The following is a 21,280-nucleotide window of genomic DNA, read 5'->3' as shown; positions in this document are numbered from 1 at the left end:
CCAGCCTGCATGGGGGACAAGGGGTTAAAAAGTTTCAGGAGGGGGGACCCCACATAATTTAAAAAAAAAAAAAAATTCCCACACTCTAAACATAAAAAAAAAGGGAAAATAGAAAAAATGCCAGGGATCTTCATACAGCCATATTGCGGCTGTATAGCGATCCCTGGCCAAAGCGCTGTGGCTGCGTATAGACCCCCTGGAAACCCCGTCAGGAAATTTATTGCTCCTTCGTTTGATGCATGTAAGATTACACTACCATTAGGTTTGCTACTAAAAGTGACATTTACCGCATTTAAAAGTATACTTTTTTCCTTCGAAACTTTAAAATCGCTTTTCTCAAAATCTATAAGGTCTTTTTAAAAAATTGTTTTTTCCTCTTATTCCTAATGATCTCCTTAACATATCCTGCAAATTTAGGGTGTCTAGCATTTAAGGTGGATTTGCTATCAACCATTAAAGTCGGCAGGTTTTTAAATGTGTATTTTTTTTCCTTTGAAACTTTGAAATCGATTTTCTCAAAAACTCAAAAAAAAAGGCCGATTTGAAAAAAAATGTTTTCCTCTTGTAGCCACTGGGGGCCCCTACAAGCTCTGGGGCCCTGGGGCAGCTGCCTCCTCTGCCTCTATGGTAGCGCCGGCCCAGAGAGCAAAAGTCATAATTGCGCATTTTCAACACCGGATCTACTCCAGTGATGGGCATCAGGCTTTGACACCTGAATCCGACATTTTGCTGGAAACACTTTGGAATAGCTGTGTTGTGTTTAAAAAAAAAACTGTTTGCTATTTATTCTCACAATGTGTACAGCTGCTCTGGCTATGCCACATCGCAGCTATCTTCTGTTGCTCCGTGTAACTTTCAACTTCTTCAATAAAGTGGACGTTTTATACAAGTGAGCTTCAATTCATCAAAGGTTGTTAAATAAAAAAAATAAATAAAAAGAAAAAAAGTCCTTTAAGGATACCTGAGGTGACATGTGACATGATGAGATAGACATGGGTATGTACAGTGCCTAGCGCACAAATAACTATGCTGTGTTCCTTTTTCTCTTTCTCTGCCTAAAAGAGTTAAATATCAGGTAGGTAAGTGGCTGACTCAGTCATGACAGTGTGATCCTCACTGATAAATTCCAACTATAAAAACACTTTCCTAGCAGAAAATGGCTTCTGAGAGTAAGAAAAACATAAAAAGGGTCAATAGTTCATAGATTTTAGCTCTGGCATACTTCAATAATTGTGTCATTAAACAAAAACAATAAAAAAGTTAAAACATAAAAAGTAGGCTACCCGACTGCACACTTCAGCCCGGTCAATTGAGTGTGACTTTCCTTTGCTTTGGCGACTGACTTTATATGACACTGACATCTGCAGCATTTTACAGAGTACATAGTCACATCACTGAATGTCTTAAAGGGGAACTGAAGTAAGAGGTATACAGAGGCTGCCATATTTATTTCCTTTTAATCAATACCAGTTGCCTGGCAGCCCTGCAGGTCTATCTCTCTGCAGTAGAATCTGAATAACACCAGAAACAAGCATGCAGCTAGTCTTGTCAGATCTGACTTTAACCACTTGCCGACCGCGCACTCATAACGCGCAGCGGCAAAGTGGCAGCTGCAGGACCAGCGACGCAGATCTGAGTTGCCGGCTGCAGGCTAATTAATCACGAGCGTCTGCTTCCTGTCAATTCACGGCGGGGGGCTCCGTGAATAGCCTGCGGGCCGCCGATCGCGGCTCGCAGGCTAAATGTAAACACAAGCGGAAATAATCCGCTTTGTTTACATTTGTACAACACTGCTAACAGTAGCAGCGTTGTACCAGATCAGTGATCCCCGGCCAATCAGCGGCCGGGGATCACTGTCACATGACAGGCAGGAGCCTGTTAGAGGCTGCACAGGACAGATCCGTTCCTGTGCAGCCTCGGATCTCCGGGGAAGGGAGGGAGGAGAGGGGGAATACTGCGGTGGAGGGGGCTTTGAGGTGCTCCCCCCGCCAGCCACACGCAGGTAGGAGCGATCAGACCCCCCCAGCACATCATCCCCCTAGTGGGGAAAAAAGGGGGGCGATCTGGTCGCTCTGCCTGGTGTTTGATCTGTGCTGGGGGCTGTAGAGCCCACCCAGCACAGATCAGCGAAAACAGCGCTGGTCCTTAAGGGGGGGTAAAGGCTGGGTCATCAAGTGGTTAAAGTCTAAACACCTGATTTGCTGCATGCTTGTTTAAGGGCTATGGCTAATAGTATTGGAGGCAGAGGATCAGCAGGGCTGCCAGGCAACTGGTATTGATTAAAAGGAAATAAACATGGCATCCTCCATATCCCTCTCTCTTCAGTTCCCCTTTAATAGGAGCTCAGTGTCTTATCCCTATCATAGCCATAGTCTAATGTCCTACCATATTATTATTATGTATTTATATAGCACTCACATCTTCTGCAGCACTTTACAGAGTACATACGGTAGTTATGTCACTGGCTGTCCTCAGAGGAGATGACCATAGCCATAGTCTAATGTCCTACCATATTATTCAACACGTCAACTATGTATGTACTGTATTTGTATTGCTGGATGTCTTGATTGTACAGAGTTTTGAACATCTCATGTATCTATGCTCCCCGCTGTTTGTTTTGTACTATATAAAGCGCTACAGAAAATGTTGGCATAAAAAAAAAAAAAAAAAAAAAAAAAAAACATACAACTCCAAGTTGATAGTGTTTTGTCCCAGAGTTAAACCTAGGACTGAAGCACTGCAAAGTGACAATGCTAACCACTGCACCACTATGTAGAATATGTACAGCATGGAGTTTGGTCACGTGACACATACACCGTGCAGTGTGGTCACATGATATACGGTATGTACCATGGAGAGGCAGCTCACCTGATGTCCTCATCTGTCACCATAAAGGCTTTGCAGAGTGGTTGTGACGTGTTTAACCAAATGGACGGGTTTTTCTCCACCGCCGCGGACAGCTGACCGGTGATGGGGGCGGAGCTGGTGTGCAGTGCGCTGGCAATGGCTGCCAATAAAGTGTCCTCAGTGTTTCCAGGGCCAACACCTGTGAGAAAAATCAGAGAAATCATTTCTATACAGCGATAATAATACAACGATGCGAATTGCCGGCCATTCCCAAAAACGCTTGCAATTGCAATTAGCGGTAATCGCAATCGCAGAGCATGCAGCATTTTGAATGCGTTTGCACCCAATGCAAAGTATATGTATAAGTGCTGCAAAACCGCTTTTCAAAGAGATTTTGCAATGCTTTGGCGGGATTCCAATCGATTGCGCTTTATATAAAATTTTATCATTCTCACCAGGTGTCTGGATTTCCTGCTTCCGTCCCTAGCCCCGCCCTCTAAAGGAAGAGGTCACAGGCGCGTCTCTGATTGGTCATAGAGAAGAACCTAGGACCTCTTCCTTTAGGGGGCAGGGCTATGGACAGAAGTCAGACACCCGGTAAGTTTAATAAAGTTTTATTTACAAAATAAAAGTGTGAATCGCTAATTGGAAGAGCAGTACAGTTCACTCAGTACAGAACTTCTAAGCGTCAGGTAATCGTGAGCGCAATCGCACCAGGAATCGCTGCAGGGATTTTAAAGCGCAGCAGTGATTCCTAGTGTGTTCCAGGCCTGAGCGTTCTAAGCACAGAGGGAGATGCTGCTTGATCGGCAGTCGGAAAAAGCCACAAGGCAACAAGGCTCACAGACAGCAAACTGTCAGGACCATGGTCATGACATCACATTGTGGGCAGTTTCACCACAATATCAGCCATACAGACAAGCCCCCTCCCCCGATGAGAAAAGTTACCATTTCTCAGGAAAGGGGTTTCAGCTAATGATTGGAATGCAGTTTAATCCTGGGTTAAAGTTCCTCTTTAAAGGAAACCCAAGGTCAAAATAAACTGATGAGATATTCTATCCTCCTACTATTTATTTATTTTTAAATTTTAATTTCTTTTTGTAGAATCCCACACTTATTTTTATCTATAGCTTTCCAGGCAGTCCTATTCCTTCACTCTCTATGCAGTACTGTGTGTGTCCAGTAAGAACACATAATTGCAGACCTCTGCATCGGCCCACTCATGTACAGTAGTATGTGAATGTCTGGACAACACTAGCCAAGTTACATATTTAGTTAATTCAGTAAATAAAAAGTAGTAAGCAAGTACTGAAAAACAACATAGCGTTCAAACAACGTTTAAAAATGTTAATTACTGTACTTCTGTGTACTTTGTAAACTTTAATACCTGGGAATAACTCAAACAGCAAATAAAGCATGTGCAAATATTTGGACGCCCAGTCAGCAGGATGTCTGATCAGTTGGGAGTGTGTGTGACCAGGTGGGAGCCTGTGTCCCAGGCAGTGTGTGCTGCAGGGTGTCTGATCAGTTGGGAGTGTGTGTGACCAGGTGGGAGCCTGTGTCCCAGGCAGTGTGTGCTGCAGCGTGTCTGATCAGTTGGGAGTGTGTGTGACCAGGTGGCAGCCTGTGTCCCAGGCAGTGTGTGCTGCTGGGTGTCTGATCAGTTGGGAGTGTGTGTGACCAGGTGGGAGCCTGTGTCCCAGGCAGTGTGTGCTGCTGGGTGTCTGATCAGTTGGGAGTGTGTGTGACCAGGTGGCAGCCTGTGTCCCAGGCAGTGTGTGCTGTAGGGTGTCTGATCAGTTGGGAGTGTGTGTGACCAGGTGGCAGCCTGTGTCCCAGGCAGTGTGTGCTGCAGGATGTCTGATCAGTTGGGAGTGTGTGTGACCAGGTGGGAGCCTGTGTCCCAGGCAGCGTGTGCTGCAGGGTGTCTGATCAGTTGGGAGTGTGTGTGACCAGGTGGGAGCCTGTGGCCTAGGCAGTGTGTGCTGCAGGGTGTCTGATCAGTTGGGAGTGTGTGTGACCAGGTGGCAGCCTGTGTCCCAGGCAGTGTGTGCTGCAGGGTGTCTGATCAGTTGGGAGTGTGTGTGACCAGGTGGGAGCCTGTGTCCCAGGCAGTGTGTGCTGCTGGGTGTCTGATCAGTTGGGAGTGTGTGTGACCAGGTGGCAGCCTGTGTCCCAGGCAGTGTGTGCTGCAGGGTGTCTGATCAGTTGGGAGTGTGTGTGACCAGGTGGCAGCCTGTGTCCCAGGCAGTGTGTGCTGCTGGGTGTCGGATCAGTTAGGAGTGTGTGTGACCAGGTGTGAGCCTGTGTCCCAGGCAGTGTGTGCTGCAGGGTGTCTGATCAGTTGGGGCCTGTGTGACCAGGTGGGAGCCTGTGTACCAGGCAGGGTGTGCTGCAGGGTGTCTGATCAGTTGGGAGTGTGTGTGACCAGGTGGGAGCCTGTGTCCCAGGCAGCGTGTGCTGCAGGGTGTCTGATCAGTTGGGAGTGTGTGTGACCAGGTGGGAGCCTGCGTCCCAGGCAGTGTGTGCTGCAGGGTGTCTGATCAGTTGGGAGTGTGTGTGACCAGGTGGGAGCCTGTGTCCCAGGCAGTGTGCTGCAGGGTGTCTGATCAGTTGGGAGTGTGTGTGACCAGGTGGGAGCCTGTGTCCCAGGCAGTGTGTCCTGCAGGGTGTCTGATCAGCTGGGAGTGTGTGTGACCAGGTGTGAGCCTGTGTCCCAGGCCGTGTGTGCTGCAGGATGTCTAATCAGTTGGGAGTGTGTGTGACCAGGTGGGAGCCTGTGGCCCAGGCAGTGTGTGCTGCAGGGTGTCTGATCAGTTGGGAGTGTGTGTGACCAGGTGGGAGCCTGTGTCCCAGGCAGTGTGCTGCAGGGTGTCTGATCAGCTGGGAGTGTGTGTGACCAGGTGGCAGGCTGTGGCCCAGGCAGTGTGTGCTGCTGGGTGTCTGATCAGTTGGGAGTGTGTGTGACCAGGTGGGAGCCTGTGTCCCAGGCAGTGTGTGCTGCAGGGTGTCTGATCAGTTGGGAGTGTGTGTGACCAGGTGGGAGCCTGTGTCCCAGGCAGTGTGTGCTGCAGGGTGTCTGATCAGTTGGGAGTGTGTGTGACCAGGTGGGAGCCTGTGTCCCAGGCAGTGTGTGCTGCAGGATGTCTGATCAGTTGGGAGTGTGTGTGCTGCAACTTTGTCTGAACAGTTGGAGCCTGTGTGACCAGGTGGGAGCCTGTGTCCCAGGCAGTGTGTGCTGTAGGATGTCTGATCAGTTAGGAGTGTGTGTGACCAGGTGGGAGCCTGTGTCCCAGGCAGTGTGTGCTGCAGGGTGTCTGATCAGTTGGGAGTGTGTGTGACCAGGTGGCAGGCTGTGGCCCAGGCAGTGTGTGCTGCTGGGTGTCTGATCAGTTGGGAGTGTGTGTGACCAGGTGGGAGCCTGTGTCCCAGGCAGTGTGTGCTGCAGGGTGTCTGATTAGTTGGGAGTGTGTGTGACCAGGTGGGAGCCTGTGGCCCAGGCAGTGTGTGCTGCAGGATGTCTGATCAGTTGGGAGTGTGTGTGACCAGGTGGGAGCCTGTGTCCCAGGCAGTGTGTGCTGCAGGGTGTCTGATCAGTTGGGAGTGTGTGTGACCAGTGGGAGCCTGTGTCCCAGGCAGTGTGTGCTGCAGGGTGTCTGATCAGTTGGGAGTGTGTGTGACCAGGTGGGAGCCTGTGGCCTAGGCAGTGTGTGCTGCAGGGTGTCTGATCAGTTGGGAGTGTGTGTAACCAGGTGGGAGCCTGTGTCCCAGGCAGTGTGTGCTGCAGGGTGTCTGATCAGTTGGGAGTGTGTGTGACCAGGTGGGAGCCTGTGGCCCAGGCAGTGTGTATTGCAGGATGTCTGATCAGTTGGGAGTGTGTGTGACCAGGTGGGAGCCTGTGTCCCAGGCAGTTTGTGCTGCAGGGTGTCTGATCAGTTGGGAGTGTGTGTGACCAGGTGGGGGCCTGTGTCCCAGGCAGTGTGTGCTGCAGGGTGTCTGATCAGTTGGGAGTGTGTGTGACCAGGTGGCAGCCTGTGTCCCAGGCAGTGTGTGCTGCAGGATGTCTGAACAGTTGGAGCCTGTGTGACCAGGTGGCAGGTCGTGTCCCAGGCAGTGTGTGCTGCAGGGTGTCTGATCAGTTGGGAGTGTGTGTGACCAGGTGGGAGCCTGTGGCCCAGGCAGTGTGTGCTGCAGGGTGTCTGATCAGTTGGGAGTGTGTGTGACCAGGTGGGAGCCTGTGTCCCAGGCAGTGTGTGCTGCAGGGTGTCTGATCAGTTGGGAGTGTGTGTGACCAGGTGGGAGCCTGTGTCCCAGGCAGTGTGTGCTGCAGTGTGTCTGATCAGCTGGGAGTGTGTGTGACCAGGTGGCAGGCTGTGTCCCAGGCAGTGTGTGCTGTAGGGTGTCTGATCAGCTGGGAGTGTGTGTGACCAAGTGGCAGGCTGTGTCCCAGGCAGTGTGTGCTGTAGGGTGTCTGATCAGTTGGGAGTGTGTGTGACCAGGTGGCAGGCTGTGGCCCAGGCAGTGTGTGCTGCTGGGTGTCTGATCAGTTGGGAGTGTGTGTGACCAGGTGGGAGCCTGTGTCCCAGGCAGTGTGTGCTGCAGGGTGTCTGATTAGTTGGGAGTGTGTGTGACCAGGTGGGAGCCTGTGGCCCAGGCAGTGTGTGCTGCAGGATGTCTGATCAGTTGGGAGTGTGTGTGACCAGGTGGGAGCCTGTGTCCCAGGCAGTGTGTGCTGCAGGGTGTCTGATCAGTTGGGAGTGTGTGTGACCAGTGGGAGCCTGTGTCCCAGGCAGTGTGTGCTGCAGGGTGTCTGATCAGTTGGGAGTGTGTGTGACCAGGTGGGAGCCTGTGGCCTAGGCAGTGTGTGCTGCAGGGTGTCTGATCAGTTGGGAGTGTGTGTAACCAGGTGGGAGCCTGTGTCCCAGGCAGTGTGTGCTGCAGGGTGTCTGATCAGTTGGGAGTGTGTGTGACCAGGTGGGAGCCTGTGGCCCAGGCAGTGTGTACTGCAGGATGTCTGATCAGTTGGGAGTGTGTGTGACCAGGTGGGAGCCTGTGTCCCAGGCAGTTTGTGCTGCAGGGTGTCTGATCAGTTGGGAGTGTGTGTGACCAGGTGGGGGCCTGTGTCCCAGGCAGTGTGTGCTGCAGGGTGTCTGATCAGTTGGGAGTGTGTGTGACCAGGTGGCAGCCTGTGTCCCAGGCAGTGTGTGCTGCAGGATGTCTGAACAGTTGGAGCCTGTGTGACCAGGTGGCAGGCTGTGTCCCAGGCAGTGTGTGCTGCAGGGTGTCTGATCAGTTGGGAGTGTGTGTGACCAGGTGGGAGCCTGTGGCCCAGGCAGTGTGTGCTGCAGGGTGTCTGATCAGTTGGGAGTGTGTGTGACCAGGTGGGAGCCTGTGTCCCAGGCAGTGTGTGCTGCAGGGTGTCTGATCAGTTGGGAGTGTGTGTGACCAGGTGGGAGCCTGTGTCCCAGGCAGTGTGTGCTGCAGTGTGTCTGATCAGCTGGGAGTGTGTGTGACCAGGTGGCAGGCTGTGTCCCAGGCAGTGTGTGCTGTAGGGTGTCTGATCAGCTGGGAGTGTGTGTGACCAAGTGGCAGGCTGTGTCCCAGGCAGTGTGTGCTGTAGGGTGTCTGATCAGTTGGGAGTGTGTGTGACCAGGTGGGAGCCTGTGGCCCAGGCAGTGTGTACTGCAGGATGTCTGATCAGTTGGGGCCTGTGTGACCAGGTGGCAGCCTGTGTCCCAGGCAGTGTGTGCTGCAGGGTGTCTGATTAGTTGGGAGTGTGTGTGACCAGGTGGGAGCCTGTGTCCCAGGCAGTGTGTGCTGCAGGGTGTCTGATCAGTTGGGAGTGTGTGTGACCAGGTGGGAGCCTGTGGCCCAGGCAGTGTGTGCTGCAGGGTGTCTGATCAGTTGGGAGTGTGTGTGACCAGGTGGGAGCCTGTGGCCCAGGCAGTGTGTGCTGCAGGGTGTCTGATCAGTTGGGAGTGTGTGTGACCAGGTGGGAGCCTGTGTCCCAGGCAGTGTGTGCTGCAGGGTGTCTGATCAGTTGGGAGTGTGTGTGACCAGGTGGGAGCCTGTGGCCCAGGCAGTGTGTACTGCAGGATGTCTGATCAGTTGGGAGTGTGTGTGACCAGGTGGCAGCCTGTGGCCCAGGCAGTGTGTGCTGCAGGGTGTCTGATCAGTTGGGAGTGTGTGTGACCAGGTGGGAGCCTGTGTCCCAGGCAGTGTGTGCTGCAGGGTGTCTGATCAGTTGGGAGTGTGTGTGACCAGGTGGGAGCCTGTGGCCCAGGCAGGGTGTGCTGCAGGATGTCTGATCAGCTGGGAGTGTGTGTGACCAGGTGGGAGCCTGTGGCCCAGGCAGTGTGTGCTGCAAGGTGTCTGATCAGTTGGGAGTGTGTGTGACCAGGTGGGAGCCTGTGGCCCAGGCAGGGTGTGCTGCAGGATGTCTGATCAGTTGGGAGTGTGTGTGACCAGGTGGGAGCCTGTGGCCCAGGCAGGGTGTGCTGCAGGATGTCTGATCAGCTGGGAGTGTGTGTGACCAGGTGGGAGCCTGTGGCCCAGGCAGTGTGTGCTGCAAGGTGTCTGATCAGTTGGGAGTGTGTGTGACCAGGTGGGAGCCTGTGGCCCAGGCAGGGTGTGCTGCAGGATGTCTGATCAGCTGGGAGTGTGTGTGACCAGGTGGGAGCCTGTGTCCCAGGCAGTGTGTGCTGCAGGGTGTCTGATTAGTTGGGAGTGTGTGTGACCAGGTGGGAGCCTGTGTCCCAGGCAGTGTGTGCTGCAGGGTGTCTGATCAGTTGGGAGTGTGTGTGACCAGGTGGGAGCCTGTGGCCCAGGCAGTGTGTACTGCAGGATGTCTGATCAGTTGGGAGTGTGTGTGACCAGGTGGCAGCCTGTGGCCCAGGCAGTGTGTGCTGCAGGGTGTCTGATCAGTTGGGAGTGTGTGTGACCAGGTGGGAGCCTGTGTCCCAGGCAGTGTGTGCTGCAGGATGTCTGATCAGTTGGGAGTGTGTGTGACCAGGTGGGAGCCTGTGTCCCAGGCAGTGTGTGCTGTAGGGTGTCTGAACAGTTGGAGCCTGTGTGACCAGGTGGCAGGCTGTGTCCCAGGCAGTGTGTGCTGCAGAGTGTCTGAACAGTTGGAGCCTGTGTGACCAGGTGGGAGCCTGTGTCCCAGGCAGTGTGTGCTGCAGGGTGTCTGATCAGTTGGGAGTGTGTGTGACCAGGTGGGAGCCTGTGTCCCAGGCAGTGTGTGCTGTAGGATGTCTGATCAGTTGGGAGTGTGTGTGACCAGGTGGCAGCCTGTGTCCCAGGCAGTGTGTGCTGCAGGGTGTCTGATCAGTTGGGAGTGTGTGTGACCAGGTGGGAGCCTGTGGCCCAGGCAGGGTGTGCTGCAGGATGTCTGATCAGCTGGGAGTGTGTGTGACCAGGTGGGAGCCTGTGTCCCAGGCAGTGTGTGCTGCAGGGTGTCTGATCAGTTGGGAGTGTGTGTGACCAGGTGGGAGCCTGTGGCCCAGGCAGTGTGTGCTGCAGGGTGTCTGATCAGTTGGGGCCTGTGTGACCAGGTGGGAGCCTGTGTACCAGGCAGGGTGTGCTGCAGGGTGTCTGATCAGTTGGGAGTGTGTGTGACCAGGTGGGAGCCTGTGTCCCAGGCAGTGTGTGCTGCAGGATGTCTGATCAGTTGGGAGTGTGTGTGACCAGGTGGGAGCCTGTGTCCCAGGCAGTGTGTGCTGCAGGATGTCTGATCAGTTGGGAGTGTGTGTGACCAGGTGGGAGCCTGTGTCCCAGGCAGTGTGTGCTGCAGGATGTCTGATCAGTTGGGAGTGTGTGTGCTGCAAGTAGGGTTGCAACGGTATGAAATTCCACGGTATGATAATCGTAAAAAAAAAATATCACGGTATGACGGTATACGGTATTAAACAATTATTTGGACCCGGGCCCCACCCCCTTCCATTAACCACTTGCCGACCGCCCCCAGCCGATGGGCGGCGGCGAAGACTGGGCCCAAACGACCGCAATACGCCCATCGGCGGGGGCGGCATCAGCGGTGGCTGTGCGGCGATCGCGTCATCAATGACGCGGTCACCGCCGGCAATAGGCTCCGCCCACCCTACTCGGAAACCCGCCGGCCAATCAGCAGCGCCGGCGGGTTTCAAACTTGCGCAATCTGGCCAATCAGAGTGTATAATACACTTTGTTATTGTAACAAAGTGTATTATACTGGCTGCCTCCTCCGCTGATGGTCACTCGTCGTGCGACCATCAGAGAGGACAGGCAGCCAATAGATAAGTGCAGCAAAACACTCTTTGCCCCACACAGACCCCCCGATCGCCCACCCCAGCCCTCAGAACCCCCCCTGACCACCCCAGCACACCACTGCTAGCACCACACCACCCACCTAAAAACCCATCAATCACTCCCTGTCACTATCTAGGGACGCTATCCCCTAGGGTAGGTCCCTAACTGCCCCCTAGGGTACCCTGATCACCCTCCCTACCCTCAGATCCCCCCCAGACCACCCCCCAGACCACCCCCCTGTATACTGTATACGTTTGTATACAGCTGCCTTACCCACTGATCACCTGTCTATCACCTGCTTATCACCTGCCTATCACCCCTTGTCACCACCACCCATCAGAGCAGACCCTAAACTGTCCCTTGGGGGCACCTGATCACCCACCCAGACCCTCAGATTGCCCTCAGCCCCCCCCCCCCCTGCTGATAACCTCCCCAGTGCATTGTTTACATCTATTCTCCCCTGTAATCCCTCACTGATCTATCGTCACCCCCTGTGTCTGCCACCCACCAGATCAGGACCCAGTCTGCCCCGTGCGGACACCTAGTCAACCCCCCACACCCTCTGATCGCCCTCAGACCCCCCCCTCCCCAATCACCTTCCCAGTGCATTGTAATTGATTGTGCTGTAATTGCATTTGATTGTGCTGACATTCAATTTGATTGTGCTGTAATTGTATTTGATTGTCCCGTGATTGGCTTTGATTGGCCTGTGATTGGCTTTGATTGGCCTGTGATTGGCCTGTGATTGGCTTTGATTGGCCTGTGATTGGCTTTGATTGTCCCGTGATTGGCTTTGATTGTCCCGTGATCGGCTTTGTCCCGCGATTGGCTTTGATTGTGCCGTGATTGGTTTGATTGGCCTGTGATTGGCTTTGATTGTCCCGTGATTGGCTTTGATTGTCCCGTGAATTGAGTGCCCTGTGATTGGCCTGCGATTGCCTTTGATTGTCCTGTGATTGTTTCTGATTGCCTCTGATTCCCCACTCACCACCACCCCCCTGTCACTATCCTAGTGATCTAAAAACAGTGATCAGTGAAAACTGTCACTTTTTTAGTATCACTAGTGTTAGCAGTTAGGCCAGTTAGCTAGGCCCCTTTGTAAGTGTCAGTTAGTGCTCAGCCCACTGCACCACAGTCATTAATTAGCGTCATCACTGTCGCTAATCAACATTGGTACTATATAGTATCTGTAAGTGATCATTACTGATCGCAGTCAGATCTATTAGGGTCACTAGGATCCACAAAAAAAAACGCAGTGTTTGCCCGATCAGGCCTGATCGCTCGCCTGCACTTGCACCACAGTGACAGAATTTTTTTTCTGATCACTGCAAAAAACACTGTACAATAGCTGTGGCACTGTAAACCTCAGTTTTGATTTATTTATTTTTATCAAAACTCAGTGACCACAGCTTTCTACCTCTCAAATACTCCCTAAATTTAGCAGCCCACCATGGCAAGAAAGGGGTATTCCGATGATGAGGTTCTCAGGTACATGGCCCAGTCGGATGAGGACGATTGGGACGCCTCATTCAGGTCAGAGTTTGAACCTGAATTGAGCAGTGGCTCACTGACCGATAGTGATGACGAGGTTGAGGTCCCGGCTAAAGCCAGGCGTACCACACCCCATGTTGTTGGACCGCAGGTGGCGCAGGATCAGCCTCAAGGGCAGCAGAGTGGTGTTCGTGCTGGTCTGAGATTTCATGGTGGGGCAGGCACCAGCAGCACAACATCTCCTGGACCTAGCACCAGTACTTCCGTAAACCCTGGTGAAGTGGCGAGCACCAGCATGGAAGTTGAAACTGGTTCGGTGGCACGTGCAGTAAGATCCCAGTCGCAGCCACCAAGAAGACGGGCCCGTACTACCCCTAATTTACCAGAGGTGCTGGCAAACCCAAATTGGCAATCCCCTGATTCCGCCGCACCCGTACTTCCCCCTTTCACCGCCCAGTCTGGAGTCCAGGTGGAGACAGATAATCTAGGATCGGCCCTAGACTTTTTCTATCTGTTCTTCACCCAGGATCTCTTGGACTTAATTGTGGCAGAGACCAACCGTAAGGCCACACAATATATAACCGCCAATCCGGAAAAGTTCCTTGCCCAGCCTTTTCGGTGGAAACCAGTCCAAGTTTCCGAAATGAAAATTTTTTTGGGCCTTCTCCTTCACACGGGACTAGTAAAGCAGAATGTGTTGCGGTCTTATTGGTCTACGGACCCAGCACATCATGTTCCCCTGTACTCTGCTGCCATGTCCAGGACACGATTTGAGAACATCCTGCGCTTCCTGCACTTCAATGACAACGAAACCTGTCATCGAAGTGACCACCCTGCTTTTGACCGGCTCCACAAAATTCGACCCCTCATAGACCACCTGTCATCCAGATTTGCAGATGCTTATACCCCTGACCAGGACATCTGCGTAGACGAGTCCCTCATACGCTTTACCGGGCGCCTTCGCATCAAACAGTACATCCCAAACAAGCGCGCCCGGTATGGGGTGAAACTGTATAAGCTCTGTGAAAGGGCCACAGGCTATACATCTTATTTTAGGGTCTATGAGGGAAAAGACTCAAAATTGGAGCCGGTCGGATGCCCTGACTACCTGGGGAGCAGTGGAAAGGTTGTGTGGGACTTGGTGTCACCCTTGTTCCAGAAGGGGTACCATCTTTTTGTGGACAATTATTACACAAGTGTGGCTCTCTTTCAGCACTTAAAAATAGAAAAAATCCGATGCTGTGGCACCGTGCGGCCTAGTCGCCGGGGCTTCCCCCAACGGCTCATTACCACCAGACTTCAACGGGGGCAGAGGGCCGCCTTGTGTGCTGACGACCTGCTCGCGGTGAAATGGAAGGACAAGAGGGAGGTTTACTTCCTGTCCACCATTCACGCAGACACGACAGTTGAAATTCAACGGCGAACTGAGGTCATTGAAAAACCCCTTGTCGTCCACGAGTATAATACTAACATGGGAGGGGTGGACTTCAATGACCAGAGGTTAGCGCCCTATTTAGTTGCCCGAAAAACAAGACGCTGGTATAAAAAAGTGTCTTTTTACCTCATTCAATTGGCAATTTACAACAGCTTTGTTCTCTACAGTAAGGCTGGGAGAACTGGCTCGTTTATTCAATTTAATAAACAGATCGTGATGGAACTCCTGTATCCAGGAGGTGCCGTGGCCCAACCCCAAGATGCAACTAGCCGGCTGCATGGAAGGCATTACGCCTATCCAATTCCGACTACCCCAGGTCAACGAATCCGAAGAAAACGCTGTCGTGTCTGCAGCAGGGCTGGAATAAGGCGTGACACCACTGTTTATTGTCCCACCTGTCCTGACCAGCCTGGCCTATGCCTAGGGGATTGTTTTGAGAGGTACCACGAGCAGGTACACTATTAGAGAGTAGGGAACTCCACACACAGCGGTAGGCACACAAGGGTCTCTCAGTGCTATTTCACACTGCTGCGATGCGTTAGGGCAAAATGCCTAGCAAAAGTCACACTTTGCGGTCCCCCCCTACGCCGGAAGTGCTTGACTTAACGCTAGTGCATGCCTACGTTACTGCGTGGCTTCTGTGGCAATATCGATCGGCCCGGAAGTCATGTTAGTCTATGGCGACGCAGTTCATTACTAGGCCGAATGCTACTCTTGTGGTATTGCCTGAAGGTCTGTTTTGGACGATACGGTGCGGCGGGCTCGACCCACCGGATATGTCAATATGCAGTGTGAAACCAAACATCGGGTTTCCAGAGACCCTAATACACAGGGCTGCCAGAAACCTCTCCTTTCACTTGGGACAAATTGCGTAATGTATTTCGCCACAACTCTGTGCGATTTGCACTTCGCACATTGTTCCATGGGGGGAGGAGAGGTTTGTCCTCGGGAGGTAAGTTAAAAAAAAACGAAAAACAGGTAAGCAAAGAAGTTAATGTTTGGTTTGCAATGTTAAGTTTTTTATTAAAAAAGTTCAAAGGTTATTAATGTTAATGAAGTAATTGCTTTGCTGCTTGCTTGTTTTTTGGGGTTTTTTTTCTCTTTTTCCATCCAATAACCTTCCAGGTGGACCGAGCGAACGACTAACCAGCTGCAGTACTGATGGTGCATCCTGACAGAACGTTGCGCGTCTGTCAGCTTACACACAAGTCGGTGCATGCAGCGCTGCAGGACGAGATTTCTCCTCCGCAGTCAAAAAGATACGTTTGCCGAGGCATATGGGCCGAGGAGTGGTGTTGGGGATTCATATGCTTTGGCAAACACTTTGTATCAAAAAAGAACTCTGGCAATGATTTGTTCATCCACATCGATCGGTGTGAATGGATAAATCAGGTTTGCCAGGGCATACGAGCTGGTGGGTTTGGATTTTTGGGGCGGCAGCTCCTATGTCCTGGCAGACGCCTTCCCCTCCTTTTTGTATTGTTTTGTCTTTTTTTCTTCTCTCTTTTTTTCTATCCAGACCGACCAATCAGCTGCAGCACTGATGGTGCATCCTGACAGAACATTGCGCGTCTGTCAACTTACACACAAGTCGGTGCATGTAGCGCTGCAGGACGAGATTTCTCCTCCGCAGTCAAAAAGATATGTTTGCCGAGGCATATGGGCCGAGGAGTGGTGTTGGGGATTCATATGCTTTGGCAAACACTTTGTATCAAAAAAGAACTCTGGCAATGATTTGTTCATCCACATCGATCAGTGTGAATGGATAAATCAGGTTTGCCAGGGCATACGAGCTGGTGGGTTTGGATTTTTGGGGCGGCAGCTCCTATGTCCTGGCAGATGCCTTCCTCCTCTTTTTTTTTCAAAATTTTTTGGCAGATATTTTTTCATCCACATTGATTGATTGTTTGACGTTCATTTTTCCTTTCAGCCCACAGTGCATTACCCTTATGCCCAATATAAGGAGTATAGCAGAAACTCCTAATACTGGCCATACATGTAATGATTGCAGAGACCCTAAAATGCCAGGACAGACCCCACGAATGATACCATTTTGGAAAGAGGACACCCCAAAGTATTCCGTGAGGTGCATGGTGAGTTCATAGAATGTTTTATTTTTTGTCACAAGTTAGCAGAAATTGTGGTTTTGTGTTTTTGTTTTTTTTCACAAAATGTCATTTTCCGCTAACTTGTGACAAAAAAATAAAATTTTCTATGAACTCACCATGGCCCTCATGGAATACCTTAGCGTGTATTCTTTCCAAAATGGGGTCATTTGTGGGGTTTGTTAACTGTCCTGGCAAGTGGGCGGGGTGCTAAATTTTGAGCACCCCTGTAAAGCCTAAAGGTACTCATTGGACTCTGGGCCCCTTAGCGCAGTTAGGGTGCAAAAAAGTGCCACACATGTGGTATCGCCGTACTCGGGAGAAGTAGTATAATGTGTTTTGGGGTGTATTTTTACACATACCTATGCTGGGTGGGAGAAATACCTCTGTAAATGACAATCTTTTGATTTTTTTACACACAATTGTCCATTTACAGAGTTATTTCTCCCACCCAGCATGGGTATGTGTAAAAATACACCCCAAAACACATTGTACTACTTCTCCCGAGTACGGCGATACCACATGTGTGGCACTTTTTTGCACCCTAACTGCGCTAAAGGGCCCAAAGTCCAATGAGTACCTTTAGGATTTCACAGGTCATTTTGCGGAATTTGATTTCCAGACTACTCCTCACGGTTTAGGGCCCCTAAAATGCCAGGGCAGTATAGGAACCCCACAAATGACCCCATTTTAGAAAGAAGACACCCCAAGGTATTCCGTTAGGAGAATGGTGAGTTCATAGAAGATTTTATTTTTTTGTCACAAGTTAGCGGAAATTGATTTTAATTGTTTTTTTCCACAAAGTGTCATGTTCCGCTAACTTGTGACAAAAAATAAAATCTTCTATGAACTCACCATACTCCTAACGGAATACCTTGGGGTGTCTTCTTTCTAAAATGGGGTCATTTGTGGGGTTCCTATACTGCCCTGGCATTTTAAGGGCCCTAAACCGTGAGGAGTAGTCTGAAAATCAAATTCCGCAAAATGACCTGTGAAATCCTAAAGGTACTCATTGGACTTTGGGCCCCTTAGCGCAGTTAGGGTGCAAAAAAGTGCCACACATGTGGTATCGCCGTACTCAGGAGAAGTAGTATAATGTGTTTTGGGGTGTATTTTTACACATACCCATGCTGGGTGGGAGAAATACCTCTGTAAATGACAATCTTGATTTTTTTACACACGATTGTCCATTTACAGAGTTATTTCTCCCACCCAGCATGGGTATGTGTAAAAATACACCCCAAAACACATTATACTACTTCTCCCGAGTACGGCAATACCACATGTGTGGCACTTTTTTGCACCCTAACTGCGCTAAAGGGCCCAAAGTCCAATGAGTACCTTTAGGATTTCACAGGTCATTTTGCGGAATTTGATTTCCAGACTACTCCTCACGGTTTAGGGCCCCTAAAATGCCAGGGCAGTATAGGAACCCCACAAATGACCCCATTTTAGAAAGAAGACACCCCAAGGTATTCCGTTAGGAGAATGGTGAGTTCATAGAAGATTTTATTTTTTTGTCACAAGTTAGCGGAAATTGATTTTAATTGTTTTTTTCCACAAAGTGTCATGTTCCGCTAACTTGTGACAAAAAATAAAATCTTCTATGAACTCACCATACTCCTAACGGAATACCTTGGGGTGTCTTCTTTCTAAAATGGGGTCATTTGTGGGGTTCCTATACTGCCCTGGCATTTTAGGGGCCCTAAACCGTGAGGAGTAGTCTTGAAACCAAATGTCGCAAAATGACCTGTGAAATCCTAAAGGTACTCATTGGACTTTGGGCCCTTTAGCGCAGTTAGGGTGCAAAAAAGTGCCACACATGTGGTATCGCCGTACTCGGGAGAAGTAGTATAATGTGTTTTGTGGTGTATTTTTACACATACCCATGCTGGGTGGGAGAAATAACTCTGTAAATGGACAATTGTGTGTAAAAAAATGAAAAAATTGTCATTTACAGAGATATTTCTCCCACCCAGCATGGGTATGTGTAAAAATACACCCCAAAACACATTATACTACTTCTACTGAGTACGGCAATACCACATGTGTGGCACTTTTTTGCAGCCTAACTGCGCTAAGGGGTCCAAAGTCCAATGAGCACCTTTAGGCTTTACAGGGGTGCTTACAATTTAGCACCCCCAAAATGTCAGGACAGTAAACACACCCCACAAATGACCCCATTTTGAAAAGTAGACACTTCAAGGTATTCAGAGAGGGGCATGGTGAGTCCGTGGCAGATTTCATTTTTTTTTTGTCGCAAGTTAGAAGAAATGGAAACTTTTTTTTTTTTTTGTCACAAAATGTCATTTTCCGCTTGCTTGTGACAAAAAATAATATCTTCTATGAACTCACTATGCCTCTCAGTGAATACTTTGGGATGTCTTCTTTCCAAAATGGGGTCATTTGGGGGGTATTTATACTATCCTGGAATTCTAGCCCCTCATGAAACATGACAGGGGGTCAGAAAAGTCATAGATGCTTGAAAATGGGAAAATTCACTTTTTGCACCATAGTTTGTAAACGCTATAACTTTTACCCAAACCAATAAATATACACTGAATGGGTTTTTTTTTATCCAAAACATGTTTGTCCACATTTTTCGCGCTGCATGTATACAGAAATTTTACTTTATTTGAAAAATGTCAGCACAGAAAGTTAAAAAAATCATTTTTTTGCCAAAATTCATGTCTTTTTTGATGAATATAATAAAAAGTAAAAATCGCAGGAGCAATCAAATAGCACCAAAAGAAAGCTGTATTAGTGACAAGAAAAGGAGGTAAAATTCATTTAGGTGGTAGGTTGTATGACCGAGCAATAAACCGTGAAAGCTGCAGTGGTCTGAATGGAGAAAAAGGCTCTGGTCCTTAAGGGGCGAAAAGACTGTGGTCCTCAAGTGGTTAAATAATGTGCCCCCACCCGCCCAGTATTAGGTGGCTGCAGTATAGGTAGCCAGGGATAGGTGTAGCCAGTGGTAGGTGGCGCAGCATAGGTAGCCAGTGGTAGGTGGCCGCAGCACAGGTAGCCAGGGATAGGTGTAGCCAGTGGTAGGTGGCGCAGCATAGGTAGCCAGGGATAGGTGTAGCCCGTGGTAGGTGGCCACAGCATAGGTAATCAGGGATAGGTATAGCCAGTAGTAGGTGGCCGCAGCATAGGTAATCAGGGATAGGTATAGCCAGTAGTAGGTGGCCGCAGCATAGGTAGCCAGGGATAGGTGTAGCCAGTGGTAGGTGGCGCAGCATAGGTAGCCAGGGATAGGTGTAGCCAGTGGTAGGTGGCGCAGCATAGGTAGCCAGGGATAGGTATAGCCCGTGGTAGGTGGCCACAGCATAGGTAATCAGGGATAGGTATAGCCAGTAGTAGGTGGCCGCAGCATAGGTAATCAGGGATAGGTATAGCCAGTAGTAGGTGGCCGCAGCATAGGTAGCCAGGGATAGGTGTAGCCAGTGGTAGGTGGCGCAGCATAGGTAGCCAGGGATAAGTGTAGCCAGTAGTAGGTGGTCACAGCATATAGGTAGCCAGTGACAGGTGTAGCCAGTAGTAGGTGGCCGCAGCATGGATAGCCAGGGATAGGTGTAGCCAGTAGTAGGTGGCCCCAGCATAGGTAGCCAGGAATAAGTGTAGCTAGTAGTAGGTGGTCACAGCATATAGGTAGCCAGTGACAGGTGTAGCCAGTAGTAGGTGGCCACAGTATAGGTAACCAGGGATAGGTGTAGCCAGTAGTAGGTGGCTGCAGCATAGGTAGCCAGGGATAGGTGTAGGCAGTAGTAGGTGCTCGCAGCATAGGTAGCCAGGGATAGGTGTAGCCAGTAGTAGGTGGCCGCAGCATAGGTAGCCAGGAATAAGTGTAGCTAGTAGTAGGTGCTGGCAGCATAGGTAGACAGGGATAGGGTGTAGGCAGTAGTAGGTGGCCGCAGCATAGGTAGCCAGGGATAGGTGAAGCCAGTGGTAGGTGGCGCAGCATAGGTAGCCAGGGATAGGTGTAGCCAGTGGTAGGTGGCGCAGCATAGGTAGCCAGGGATAGGTGTAGCCAGTAGTAGGTGGCCGCAGCATAGGTAGCCAGGGATAGGTGTAGCCAGTAGTAGGTGGCCGCAGCATAGGTAGCCAGGGATAGGTGTAGCCAGTAGTAGGTGACCGCAGCATAGGTAGCCAGGGATAGGTGTAGCCAGTAGTAGATGGCCGCAGCATAGGTAGCCAGGGATAGGTGTAGCTAGTGGTAGGTGGCCGCAGCATAGGTAGCCAGGGATAGGTGTAGCCAGTGGTAGGTGGCGCAGCATAGGTAGCCAGGGATAGGTGTAGCCAGTGGTAGGTGGCGCAGCATAGGTAGCCAGGGATAGGTGTAGCCAGTGGTAGGTGGCGCAGCATAGGTAGCCAGGGATAGGTGTAGCCAGTGGTAGGTGGCCGCAGCATAGGTAGCCAGGGATAGGTGTAGCCAGTAGTAGGTGGCCGCAGCATAGGTAGCCAGGGATAGGTGTAGCCAGTGGTAGGTGGCCGCAGCATAGGTAGCCAGGGATAGGTGTAGCCAGTAGTAGGTGGCGCAGCATAGGTAGCCAGGGATATGTGTAGCCAGTGGTAGGTGGCCGCAGCATAGGTAGCCAGGGATAGGTGTAGCCAGTAGTAGGTGGCCGCAGCATAGGTAGCCAGGGATAGGTGTAGCCAGTAGTAGGTGGCCGCAGCATAGGTAGCCAGGAATAGGTGTAGCCAGTAGTAGGTGACCGCAGCATAGGTAGCCAGGGATAGGTGTAGCCAGTAGTAGATGGCCGCAGCATAGGTAGCCAGGGATAGGTGTAGCTAGTGGTAGGTGGCCGCAGCATAGGTAGCCAGGGATAGGTGTAGCCAGTGGTAGGTGGCGCAGCATAGGTAGCCAGGGATAGGTGTAGCCAGTGGTAGGTGGCGCAGCATAGGTAGCCAGGGATAGGTGTAGCCAGTGGTAGGTGGCGCAGCATAGGTAGCCAGGGATAGGTGTAGCCAGTGGTAGGTGGCGCAGCATAGGTAGCCAGGGATAGGTGTAGCCAGTGGTAGGTGGCGCAGCATAGGTAGCCAGGGATAGGTGTAGCTAGTGGTAGGTGGCGCAGCATAGGTAGCCAGGGATAGGTGTATTCAGTGGTAGGTGGCG

The 21,280-nt window shown here is 51.0% G+C and overlaps 1 protein-coding gene across 2 annotated transcripts in view; it reads right to left on the bottom strand.

The window, feature by feature from the left end:
- The window catches only part of LOC137530806 (methyl-CpG-binding domain protein 2-like), a 120,123-nt gene that overhangs the window by 14,746 nt on the left and 84,097 nt on the right, over positions 1-21,280 (bottom strand). For both annotated transcript variants that reach the window (XM_068251340.1, XM_068251339.1), the window contains one exon: positions 2,869-3,046. In XM_068251340.1, coding sequence (XP_068107441.1) covers positions 2,869-3,046 — 178 coding nt within the window. The remainder of the gene's footprint in view (positions 1-2,868; positions 3,047-21,280) is intronic.

This window comes from Hyperolius riggenbachi, chromosome 1, assembly GCF_040937935.1.
Source record: "Hyperolius riggenbachi isolate aHypRig1 chromosome 1, aHypRig1.pri, whole genome shotgun sequence".
NCBI lineage: Eukaryota > Metazoa > Chordata > Amphibia > Anura > Hyperoliidae > Hyperolius > Hyperolius riggenbachi.
The sequence above is the reverse complement of the archived record's forward strand: the minus strand, read 5'-3'. Positions and strand labels throughout refer to the sequence as shown.